Raw genomic sequence first — 13,563 nt, 5'->3', positions numbered from 1 at the left:
AATTGCTAGAAGTTTCAGGGAAGCAAATTTAGGCTTGATATAAAGAAAAACTCCCCACAAATTAGAGCTTTCTAGAGCTCGAATGAACTGCCTCAGCACATAATGGAAGTCACAGAATGGACTAATTTAAATCACCTTATGGTCAAATAGTGTGCAAAACTGAGTGGCTGCTATAAAATATATCATCTTTCTGAAAAATATTACTTGTGCTGCCTCATCAGATTATGCTGAAAAAATCATTATGTAAATTATATAGTGCTTATAAAAATCTGAGCTTTTTAAAAAAACCTCTTTCTCTAGTAACTTACACAATGCTTATACATAGTGGGCATTTAGTTAATGTTTTATTGAATTAAATTTATAGAATAGAAATATAGTTCTTGATTACCATTATATCTAGCCATGGCAGATCTACTTGAGGAATAAAATATAAAAGCATAAATACAATTTGTTGAATCCTCCAGTAGTTATAGCTTTCACTTCTCTATTTCCATTATTTCTTCCATCTGAGAGTTTAAAAAAAAACCATCTTAGCTTTATGTAATTTACATTTCCTCTCCTCTTACCCTAGTCAGTTTTTCACTTAAGTTCATTCCTAATTCCTCTACCTACTATCTTTTTGCTGTCCTTTCAGTCATCAGTTTTCTATGTGTTCTCATTCTTTATCCCACTCTTTTCTTTCAGTTTCTATCAGCAATGCCCCTATTTTTTAAAACTCATTATTTTTCCCATGCTTTCCCCCATGTGATTGGAACATTACTATATACTGGCTTGGAGGAGGCTCTTTTCATCTTTGCTGGGTGGGTGGACGACACTCTGAGTCAGTTCATGCTGCCTTCTCCTGCGCCCACTCTCTGCTTAGAGTCTGAGATGTGCTCAAAGATCATTTGAGCCAGGAAACTGTAAGATTCAGCAGAGACAATGTCATACAGTTGCTGTCTTTAAGACCTTGCATATCAGGATTTTATTGGAGAGCAAAGAAATAGTAGATACCTTTATGTCTGTTCTAGATGGAGTCAGTTTTCTTAATTTCTTATAACATATACATCCAATAGGGACCAGGATCAAGATTCAATGACCCTATCTCTGACTAGTTTAATCCTTTAAATTTAGAAGAAATTGGGCCAGCCTGAAAATTAGAACCACTTACCTACTGAAAAAGCTCCAAGCATAGTTCATCTTTATCTTCTTTTTTAAACATCATGAACAAACAAGTCATTTAACTTCCTTCACCTATAAAATGATGGGGTAGACTAGATGACCTTTAAGGTCCCTTTTAGCTCCCATCTATGACCTTATGATCATAATGAAGGCTACACTTAATTAGTAGTGTGTAGTGTGACAAAATGATGTAGTGTGACAAAGAAATATTATCACTTTTACTTAGAAAATTTATCCACACAATATCATGTTTTATAAATTAAACTAGGACTAATATGTTAGTTCTAAAACTGCTTTTGGACATCCTTACATTTAATAAGTAAGTGTCTTGGGGATAGGAATTGTTTCATTCGTTGTGTTTGTGTCCCCCCCACCTAGCACTGGACTTGGGACATAGTGTACACTTAATAAAGGTTTGTTGATTGGGTGGTTTGATAGACTAGCACTTGTATTTTTCTGAAATACCCATACTGTGTGGATCCTGTGAGTGTTATTAATTCATAAAATTCTTCAAGAAGAAATATTTAGGATTTAACTGAAGTCAAAAGTGTTCTACACTACAGAAACAATTTTCCTTTTGGTATACCTAAATACCTCGTTGCCAGTTATTGTTTATTCAAAGATAGTAGGAATTTTGGATCCTTAGAAAATCAGTGTAAAAAGAGATGAATATTATGTAGCGATATTTATAATTTTGAGATACATGCCATGTCTCAGATCATTTAGGGTTGAAAAAGACCAGATTCCTTTCCCCCCAATTAATTATCTCTTTAGTTCAAACAGCCTTCTTTTGAAAATTATAATAATGAAATATTCACTATTGTATTTAGAGGAGAAATTTTTTTATCTCAGATATTTTTTCTTTATACAAAGCTTTTCAAAGCTATTTCACATATCCTTGATGTTTCTGAATTAGGAATTCAAATAATAATGAATTCTGTTTATTTTGGTTCTCCACAGAGGTTTTGTTGTTTGAGCTTAAAATAAAACTGCAGCTGATTTGTGTAACATATATTAACTGTTTGTTTAGTTTTAGTACATTTCTGTATCTCTCATTTCTGATCAACCTGAAAAATTTGCACGCTGTGCAGCAGCCATCTTCTCCTATACTTTATTAAATATCTGTCAATTATAAATATCAAGGTTTTACATTAATGTCAAGATAGTGCATCAAAAATTCATGGAATATGTGACTTTTTCCAAGGGTATTTAATACTTAATGCATTTGTGTCATTTTTCTTTCTAGATATATTGACAGGTTTTATTAAGTGTTTGTTAGGGAGATTTTATTTTTATCAGGGGGCTATAAAGAGAAGCAGCATGCTAAATCAATTTTTAAAATCAGGATATTGTTCATTTTTTTCTATCTTCAAATACTTGTAAACCATAGGTTTTAATGCACATTCCTTCTTACTTTTATATGTTTAATATTCACAGCAGGGGTCCAGTATAGAACTTAAAAAATCTTGATTTCTTTAAGCATAGCTAATAGAATCCAATATGGCAGATTTTAAAAATACATCTATTTGGTAATGTTTATCTAGTCTTGATCTTTTTACTGAAATTAACAGTTTTAGACATAATTATCACAAGCATGTTAATTTAGTTATATTAGATGTGATAGATCTCTGGATGTCATATAGGACCCAAAGAATGAAGAAAAAAAGACTTTTTAAATGTTCAGCAAGCTCTAATGTTTTGTCAACACTAAGAAAATAGCCAATATCTTTATTCTCTAACTTCAAATTTTTATCTCACTAAACAAGAAAAAATAAACAAATCTAATCCTTATAATATATTAGTTCCCCAGTCTTTTTTAATTGTTTCTTTTGATCTCTTGAAAGAATGATATTTGGGAATTTATTCTGGGTTCAAATTTGGCCACATATTGGTACCTACATTTGAAATGGCTTTGATGTCTTCCTATAATGGGACCTTTGATAAAAACTATTTAATGAACCCCTTTAACTCTCTAGTATATACCTATTTACATTATATAGCTATAATCACAGCTAAACTAATTATTAGAGGGAAGAGGTTTCTATGTTCCTGTTACATTTGTCTTTCTAATGCATCATCACTTGTTCAAAGAATAGCTACCAAATGGATTAGCCTACAGTAGAAAGGAAAAAGGGAAACCTGCATACGGTTTATCCTTGAGAATGAGAAATATTCAGTTAATGTCTTTTTTTGCAAAATAGTATCTAAAGGTACATTTCTGGAAAGCACAGTCTCTGTAAAGTAGGGATTTTTGAAGACATTTTCCTAATCTCTCACTAATATGTAACAGTGAAAAACCATAAGTTAAAAATTAATTCTGTCAAGACTTCTAAATAAAAGTTATTTTGAATAGAAATGTTCATATTTTTAAGGTTTTTTTTTAAATAAATGGAAATTATTGATTACCCACAAGTCTCCCAGGTTAGTTACATCATTTTCATGGACAAATCTTTTCCCAATCTTTGAAGAGTTAAAAAAAAAAAACCACCTTATCCTTAATTACCTTTTCTTAACATAACAAAATTATTTTTCCTTAGTAACAGGCACCTGAGCATGTAGACCTTTTGATTGCCATTATAAACCTAACTGTTATTTAAGTATAATGCCGAGAAGGTCTTGTCCCTAGCATAGATGAATCATTTTATAGAAAAGATCTGACAACTCTATGATTACTGCATCCCTTAGAAACATATCTCTGCTTTACTATAACTCCAGTAGGTGGCATTAGTGCCACAATAATGAGATCCTTTTCTAAATGGAAGTATTTGCCAACATCCATGGTGTCAAATTTTGCCTCAATATAACTGTTAAGTTCATGTTCTGTGGCAAAATAGCTTTTTTTAAATGAAAGTTAAGTATAAGCATACAGTTTTACATAAGACTTTCTAAATATTAGTGCAAATATTGTATTTTTTTTTCAACAATAATACCCTACAAAAATCAATCTGTAAAAATTCAATTTTTTTTTTCTTCAGGAGCAAATATGCTAAATCTTTTCAAATAAATAGCTGTAAGTACCAGGCATGGAGATATTCTAGAGGTATAGGTTCTGAATTTGTGCCAAATCTGGTCCCCCATTTTTGCTTGATTTTTGTTGAGTTTGTTCTTTTTTCATTATGGTAGTTCCTGCAGTTACCTTTGTTTTGTGGCAGGGCGGTAGCAGGTTATGTTAAAAAAAAATTGGTGAGTGTGGGGAGATTTCCACATAAGTCATGTAAAACCCTCAGGGGTCCAATTTTGAGAATTGCCACAACATGTCATGCTTAATAAGTAAAACTATTTTTTAAAATTTGCAGTAATTGTGACATATGGCATAGTATACATTATACTTTTAAGAAGCATATTGTAATGCTTGCAAGCAGCAAAAATTGAGCTTTCTTATTATTTTAGTTTAAAAAGATGAGTTTTGTAACATTATAAAAATGTCTTTAAGTTCTTAATTTTGTGCATTAAGACCATACAAAAATTTTTGGAATCAAATTTTTAATCTTAAAGTTCCATTTTTAAAAAATTATTTGATTAGACTCTAAATCATACTCATTCCCCACTTTTAATATTGTAAATAAAATGGGAAAGCTATGGTTTAAGTATGTAAAAATGTTTTTAGAAATAAAAGAATGCCATGCTTTGAAACTCAACCTCAAAAATCATCCATATTTGAAAAAAAAAATACAATTAAAAAGCTTCAGTTTTATTCCTAGGCTACGCATATTTTTACATCTTGTCAAACAGTGCGAATAACTTTAATGTAAATGTCAAGAACTATCTCCGTAAGTGACCTGTGCTTGTCTCAGCTATGTATTAAATCAATAATGATTTCATTTAATTTTATTTCAGTAACATTTAAGTGCCTACTGTGTACAAAGTACTATGCTAGATTATAAATTTTCCTTATTTAGCAGATCTTTCAATCCTTGGTTAACAGTTGAAAGCTACTTGCCTAATCATTATATTATTTTGCATATTGACTTGAGATTTGTTTGCTTTATTTTCGTTTTTATAGCAATTTTAGTTTTGTATGAATATGTGACTATACTTTGGTTCTTTTTCTTCCAAAGGGTTAAAACAGGGCTGAAGACTGGAGGGGGTGGGGGGAAAGCAGGCACCTGGGAGCTAACACCCAATTGGCAGCCTTTTGTAATATATAATTTGCCTAAAATTGCGCACTGAGCACAAGCTTTTGTTTTCTAATTGATTTACGGTTTGAGCCACTTTTACCTCATCCCCTACTGTCCTGCACACGGTGCCAGCGAGTACATTACAGTGAGAGATGATAAATTACCATGCACTTGTGATGCTAATGCGTCAAGAGTAAAAACTGCATACTACATAGAGCTTCATGCATTAACAGTGGTGCAAAGATACAGCCAAGCAAAATTTCATTTGTAGCTCAGAAATAACCATTTGTTCATTTGATCACTTACTGCAATCTGTCTATCAGACTATAATTGAACTTGAAGATTGAAATTATACAGTTACAGCTTTTAATTTCTTAATTGAGGCAAAGTTTTAAAGTGCTTGAAAGGTCTAGAGTGAGGTGGGTGGCAGGGTGGGCAGAGAAGATATTAAATATACTCTCATAAGTGCTAGATTTTAGATATTTTGTAAACTGTTCTTTTGTCCAGAAAAGTACAGTAAAATTTTTAAAAGACTTAAAGATTTTATTTTAACTAAATATCTTTAGTCATTTTGATATAATTTGTTATCTCACATTTAATTATTTCTTGACATTGTATTTTTCTTGATTCTGGATACATGTGTGCATGTAAAATACACTTGAACAGTACAGAAATATATTTCCCTCCAACTGATGTAAATCGGGGTAAATGAAGCAACTTTTAATTTATTAGTGTCTTTGAATATTCCTTTTATTGGCATGAGAAAAGATTTGAAATAAATTCATAATGTATCCTTGAGCATTAATGAATAAAGATGCAAGAAAAGGATAGGACAGTCATACTACTTTTGAAGCTTCGTGTTTTTACTAGATCAGGCATTTATAGTACAATTATTCTCTACCTTTTGGAGAGTCAGTCCACCTTAAATTTTATTTTTGTGTGGTGTCTGTGGGTTCCAGTCTCGAAATATGAAGAAGCAGATTTATGGCGGCTGCTGGGCACAACAAATTAAGTTGACAGTGATGTATGAGAGCATAATAGCATGATGATCCCTCTGTAGCACGGCTGGACGCCTCCTGCTTCATTTGGCTCTTGTTAGGATCTGTTAGGCAGCTAAATAATGAAATTCTGCTGACTGATTTCTGTTTTCCCCTTTTTCTCTTTCTCTCCTTTCTTAAAACTTCTAATTCCCAGACCCATCCTAATGCCAACAAACTGCCCTTGAAGGATTCTTTCACTTATGAGGACTACAGGTTGGTATGCTGTGTTTTCTAAGGTGGGGTTTTTCATGTGAAATTTGGGGTCTTAGAAAGTAAGGGAAATGCTTCAATAAGAAGTAAGCCTGCTGTGACCATTTAAAACATCATAACAGTGATACTCTTTCAGAAGTTATAATGAATAGAGTGGATAAGTATCAGTATTTTAATAGCCATGTAGAAATTGCCATTAAACTGGAGTGGAGGAGGATTAGTTTAGATACCGAATGGCACTTGAGATTAAGATTAGTATGGTAGTCTGGAAGTTTTTTTCCTTTTTAAGTAGAATATTTTAGTGTAAAGTAGGGTCATCTTTTTTGAACAAAAAGACTTAAATCACTATGCAAAGTAATCAGAAAATAATGTACACCACACGATGCAATTCTTAGAGGATTTCTGATCATAAAATAGTAATAGACTTTACTTTTCATTGAGGCTGAAATTGAAATAAGATGCGGAGTCAGCATTTGATTAAAAAGGAGGTTAGAGAGTTTCTTTTTATAAGGAATGAGATGTTATTTGTAATAAAGAGCCACAGCAAACCTTATTGGGCCCATTAATACCAACCTCATAATACCCCCTATTCCATCTCTGGTTCTCCTTTTTGTGGAAACAAAACATATCCTTTCTCAACTCTTCACTTGATGATTTCCTTTACTTTTTTTCTTCCTTTTACCCTTTCTTATACTTAAACAGTGTTTAAAAAAAAAACAAAAACTAAATGTTACCTTCCTTGCTTGAGGAGAAGGCTTTGAAAATTTGTGGGAACATAAACTTAGTTTCTCATTATTATACTTTGATGTGCATTTAGATCTCTGCACCCCAAATAAAATGAATTTCTCACTCTTGCAGGTGGGCAGTATCTTCTGTTATGACACGACAAAATCAGATTCCGACTGAAGATGGTTCCCGGGTGACACTGGCTCTGATTCCTTTATGGGATATGTGCAATCACACCAGTGGACTGGTAAAAATTTCATTTATATCATTTATAAGCATTAAGGTTCAATAAAATGCTGAATTATTGTTAAAATTAATGGCCTTTTGTCATTATATTTTTTTTAAATTTCATTCCACCTGCCCTTCTTACAGACACATATACACAGACATGCACACAAATGCACACACCTCTTTGTGTGTCAACCATGAACCACTGATCATCATTATTAAACTTTTTACTGTGCTATAAACTGAGCTAACTTTCTTTTTTTTTTGTAGAAACAGTTTATTGTATTTTGAGAATTTTCTTTTTTACCCTTTTAATTTTTTCATCTCTGCTGTTTTTTCTTCTTCACTTTCTATCCATTTTCACTTTTGTATTCGTGTACATGCTTCCCTGTCCCCTACCCTTTCTTTATAGCACACTATTAAATATTTCTTCATCTCTGTTCAAAGAGGTTTTTTTTTTTTGTTACTGATATTAGGGTTGGAGAAGTGAACTTCCTCTTGGCCTGGTTCCTGGTTGCATTTGGCATCATTAATTAATCAGGGGACATTTGTGATATAGGACAGACTTAGGAATTTTTAGGAATGGTATTATCACAGCAGTTTAAATTGTTTTTTTTTTTGTTTATTTGTTTCGCTTTTATCACCCCAAAATAGTATTATAACTAAGAGTTATTTTGTGCACAGGTGAATATGATAGTGCAGAGGAGAACTAGACTATTGTTCTTTATGAGTAAAATGGTAACATATTGCAGAAAATTTTCAGACATTTCTGAAATGCATTCTTGTGGCATGTGTAGTTTCTTTTTTGTTACATGTCATTTGCTTTTTTAGAAACAACATAAATAAAATAATTAAAAAGCATTTTATAGATAGCAAAATTAAATTAGAAATGTATCCATAACTTTAAAATGTGTGTCAAATACATGATAAAGAAATCTCATTGCAAATTTTAAAAGACATATCAACAGGTATCCTGAAGTAATTAGATGAGAAAACAGGCTCCTACTCCCCCCAATTTTGCATTTACATTAATTTTGAAATTTGCTCATATAATTAAACATAACAAAGAACTGACATTTTTATTATTTGTGGGAGTTATTAAATAATTTTCTTTATTCGGTTTTTAATTGTTTTTCATCGAGACATTCGAAATCCAGTACATTTGTTCAATGTAAATTGTTAAATTTTTCAAATGTGTATTAGTGTCTATCTGTCACTTTTTTCCTAAATTAAAAAAAAATGAATTCACAAATTAAAATGATGAACCAGTTTGGACCAGTAACAAAAGTCATATATTTTCAAAAATTTTTTGAACTGGAACAAAATTACAATATCAAAATATTTGCTGAACCAAACCTGAACTAAATTAGTACATCATTTGGTTTCAGTCCTTGCCAAGAGCATCACTGATATTTAGAAGGTATGTCATATGACATCTTCCTTCTGGTTGTTTTTCCTACATATTTTTCTCAAAAAAATAAATAAAATCCTCCCCACCTTTAGAAATATTTTCTGTTTTTCCAAATATGAAAATAGCATTTTCTTGGTTTTACTTTGATAGATTCTTATATAACCTTCTGAGGTTGTAGATTAGCAATGTTAGCAATGATTTCCTAAGAAAATGATGTTCCTGAAAGGTAAAATTAACTTGGTTGACCAGAATTTCTCTTTTTGCATCTGGCATGATTTTTTAAAAAATTCTCTACCTATCTTGACTATATCACTAAGGGAGTGGGTAGAAATTTGTAACCCAGCAACGCTGTCTGCTTCCAGTAATGTCCCAAAAACCTGGTTATGGAAGCAAAAAGGGAAGAGTTTAGTCTATTTCATCAAAGGGAAACCAGTGTTAGCCAATTGTAGTTACAAAAATAATAACATTCAGAAAATGCACATACCATCCCCCTGAAATGTTGGGTGGTGTGAACCATTTTCCTGGGTTATTCAGGCTTTTGAATAAACAAATTTAAACAACTTTTTCATTTATATTCATGAACTATAAGAAGGGACTTAAAGAAATTCTTCATTTGCTCTTAAACTTATATAAAAAGAAGCTGCTTTTCTAAGGGTTGTCCAGTTTAAGCAAAGAAGGAAGACTCTGTATGTGGTTTTGGCCATTGTAATACCCCAAGTGCACAAATGTCTTATATCAATTACCAGTTCTTTTATTTGAAGTTGTGAAATTTCAACCAGCTAGGATCAAAGGCCATCTGAAAATAAGAGCAGAATTAACAGAGGTATTTTTTTAAGGCCTTTCTAAGTGGCATATTGAAAATAATAATAACAAATCCATTCATCAAGGCAAAATAGCTTTCACTTTTAGTGTGGTTTTCTAGGTCTTAGGAATGCAGAAGAAAAAGTAAAGAAATAGGTTAGTACAGGTATTGAACTTGATCGGAACTGGTAGGTCAAAGAGTAAGAGCAAATGAAACCCTTAAGGAAAGTAAATTATAACATCTTAGACTTATCAGTGGAGGTCACCAGATATTGGAGAACTTCCCAGTAATTGAATAGTGTTAGATGTTCAATGTTTGCTTTTCAGTGTTGATGATCACATTCTCTGCTATTTTTCTTCCTTTTTCTTTTGTCTTTTCTGTTCTGTTGCCTTTTCTCTGTTTGGTTTAACCTTATTCTCTTACATTGTTAAAACTATGAGAGAAAGTGAAGTAAAACTTAAAAGTTAGTAGTAATTCTCTGTAACTTCATGTAATGGTTCCCATGTCTTCTATTTTACTGTGTGACTCTGGACTTCAGTTTCTTCCTCTGTAAAATAAGGTTATATTATTACATTATCTCAAAGGCCCCTTGTAGCCCTAAACTCTTATGTCCTGTGATATATGGATGAAAGGAAACAGTAGCATAAACATAAGTCAGAATGCTATTGCCAAGAAGTCAAAATGATAAAAAAAAACATCTGGGAATTTTGTAAAGGAAATTCTTAGTAACATACGGGGTTCAATTAAATAGTCCTTGATGTCCCTTCCAACCTTAGTATCAGTGATTCTCAGAAAAGTCTTCTGTGCTCAGGTCTATAGTAGATTATAGTGCTAACTTGGGAATGTCAAAGTTTTAAAAAAGATTTGGGGAATTTGGATAGTTCAAAAATAATAAAAGCTGACATTTCTTTGGTACTTTCTATATTATAAAAAAGACTTTCCTCACTAACAGCTCCATAAGGTAAGCAGAGAAGAAAGTTGCAGTTCAGAGAAGTATGGTGACTTCCCCAAGTCATAACCAGATTATGCTGGACCTAGACTTGACATTATCCCATGCTCCCTCCTTAACATGATTAAAAAACTGAAATATAAATTCTATGAGAAAAAAAAAACATTTTAATTTAAGGTTAACTTTCCTAATAGTGGTATTCCTAGATGGAAAAAAGGTCAGCATTTGTCTATCAGTGGCAAATTTGAAAGTGATCCAATAGTATTCCTGAAAAATAGAGTTGTATCAGCTAACTCTCCAGGGCTTCTTCTGGATGAGAAATGGAAATTCCCATGGTGAACCAACAAGACCTGAGAATACAATCCATGTCAACTTCTTCCCTACTGCTTCATTTGGAAGGCTGTTGTAAATCCAGCCTTGAGCAGGGAGGGAGTAAATACTCACTGACTCCAATTTCCCCATACTTCTTTGAATTAAAACTCTTTTCATCCTTGGATATCGGAGTGAAAAAGCTTTCATACTGATACATACAGGTTTGGACACAATTTTTCTTTTTACCTTTACTTCAAAACTTGGGACACAGGTCACACTTTGCATGTTACTATGAAAATGTTGTGTGTGGAAATCTAGTCTTTGTCATTACAATATTCCAATTGCTTCTTAGCAACCAAAGCTTTCTAAAGTTATTATTAGTCAGAGGAAGTCATCTCTTCAACAAGTTCTCCCCCCCCCCCCCGCTTAATCGCTCCATACTTATGATCTTGACATATATAATTGCCACAAAGACTGACTGTTGATTGGCTGTGTTGAGAATTGAAGAGAAAAGGCATTATTCCATCTTTCAAAGTTTATTTCTAAGATAGTGTTTCTAAACCAGAAGAAATAAATTAGATGTTCACAATACTTGAATTTTTTGCTAAAACACATTTATTTATCTGATGTTTTAATTACCTGATACAGTTGTTAAAAATTGGTTGGCCTACGTTTGCCAAATATGCCAAAATGTTTGGCCTTCCATCTCCTGCTGGGTGCTGCTTCTCCCTTAAGGAAAGGCTGCTGGGGGTCAGACAGGGCATCTTCCATCTATAGCAATACAAGGGATCTTCCATATCCTTCAGCTAGCCCAATTCCCCAACTGGCTTATGGAGAACCTCCAGTGCAAAGGAAAACAACCTTCCCTTTGACTTCAGGCCTCCCATCTCCTGCTGTGCCTGTCCTTTGAGGGTAGAGGAGCGGCACCTTCCACTCATTGATGAACATTCTCAAACCTGGTCATGCCCTTTACATCCCAGAGCCTTTGAACTCCTGCCGGTTATAATCTAAACCTCTAACCCCTACCATCCCACTCAACCTTTTCACCCCAAAGTTTCATCCTAATAACAGCTAGCCTTTACACTGTGTTCCCTGGAATGCCAGTTTCATAGGCAAGAAACTTCTCATCTTAAATTGTCCTTTTCCACCCCTTTCATCTAACTCTTACTTTAGCGTAGCTTGCCCTTCATGACACAGCCTCCCTGGCCACCCTTTCTAATGCTGGATGTGTCTTCATTCTCAGCTCACTGGTCCAGGCAGGGGCATTGGAATCCTCCATACTCCCCATTGCCACTTCCTGGTTCTTCCCTGCCATAGTCACTCTGTAACTACCCATTCAAAATCCTTGTAGCTCTTGTCTACAGACCCACAGGTCTTCATCAATGAGTTCAGTACACAGCTCATAATTTTTCTCTCCTCCCCAACTTCTGCTCTCATACTAGGGGACTTCAGTTTGCATAATGCCTCTCTCAGATACCCTAACTTCCCAAGAACTATTCCTCCAACCTACCTCAGCTGCATGCAAAGATGATCATACCATTGATCTTACTGTTACCCACAAATGTACCACCTCCACATTTAAGAATTCTGAAATCCCTGTATCCTGCCACAATATATTGACTTTTCACCTCTCCCTCTTTCTTCCCTTACAAAACCCTACCCTTCATCCTCACTGTGACCTCTTATCCCCGGACTCCTCAATTCTCTCCCAGCTTTCTTCCCTGCACTAGCCCCTCTCTCCTCTTCTCTCTATCTTGACTCCTTGGTGAACAAATTGAGTTCTCTTGAATTCCTAACCCTTTATATCATATCACTGATTATGCCCAGCCAGGCCTCAACCTTGGATCACTCCCACCATTTGTTGCCTTCAGGCCTACACGTGTGCTTTTGAATGAAGGTGGAGAAAATCACATAGCCATTCTGACTGTGTCCACTGTAAATTTATATTACACAGTCTCAATTGGGCCCTTGCTGCTGCTAGGCAGCCCTACTTTACCTCCCTTATCAACTCACTAAAGTACTCTCCACAGTGGCTTTTCCAAATCTTTTCATCCCTTTTCAAGGCTCCCATGGCTCCCCCTTCGTTCCCCACTCTCACCTGAGAACCTTGCCTCATATTTCACCGAAAAAAATTTAACCCATTCACTTGTTTCCTTTTCTCCTCTCTTTCTTATCTATCACTCAGGTGCCTTCTACCACTTTCTCCTCCTTCACCCTTGTCTCACATAGTGAAATGGCCTTACTTCTTAACCCTCTACTTGTTCAAATGATCCCATTCCATCCCAGTTTATCCAGCATACCTGTCACCACCACTCATTCACTTAGTCTCTCCTCTACTGGCTTATTCAGTATTATCTACAGACATGCCCATGTCTCCCCTTTCTTGAAAAAAACCCTCACTTGATCCTTCCATCCCAACTGTCATCTTATATCTCTTCTGCCCTTTGTAAATAAACTCCTAGAAAAGGTCATAGGTACCTATACTTTCTCCCCTCTCACTCTGTTAGCCCTTTACAGTCTGACTTCTGACCTTATCAATCCACTGTTGCTCTCTCCAAAGTTACTAATGATCCCTTAGTTTCCAAATCCAATGACTTTTTCTCAGT

The 13,563-nt window shown here is 34.1% G+C and overlaps 1 protein-coding gene across 3 annotated transcripts in view; it reads left to right on the top strand.

Annotated features, from left to right (window-relative positions):
- Window positions 1-13,563, top strand: part of LOC138173880 (actin-histidine N-methyltransferase) — a 137,141-nt gene that overhangs the window by 107,247 nt on the left and 16,331 nt on the right. For all 3 annotated transcript variants that reach the window (XM_069103954.1, XM_069103955.1, XM_069103956.1), the window contains 2 exons: window positions 6,474-6,532; window positions 7,388-7,502. In XM_069103954.1, coding sequence (XP_068960055.1) covers window positions 6,474-6,532; window positions 7,388-7,502 — 174 coding nt within the window. The remainder of the gene's footprint in view (window positions 1-6,473; window positions 6,533-7,387; window positions 7,503-13,563) is intronic.

Source organism: Petaurus breviceps, unplaced genomic scaffold (assembly GCF_028583685.1).
Source record: "Petaurus breviceps papuanus isolate PSGF00001 unplaced genomic scaffold, PetGlider_PUasm1.0 66, whole genome shotgun sequence".
Taxonomy (NCBI): Eukaryota; Metazoa; Chordata; class Mammalia; order Diprotodontia; family Petauridae; genus Petaurus; species Petaurus breviceps.
Note: the sequence above shows the minus strand (reverse complement) of the source record. Positions and strands in the feature narration are given on the sequence as shown.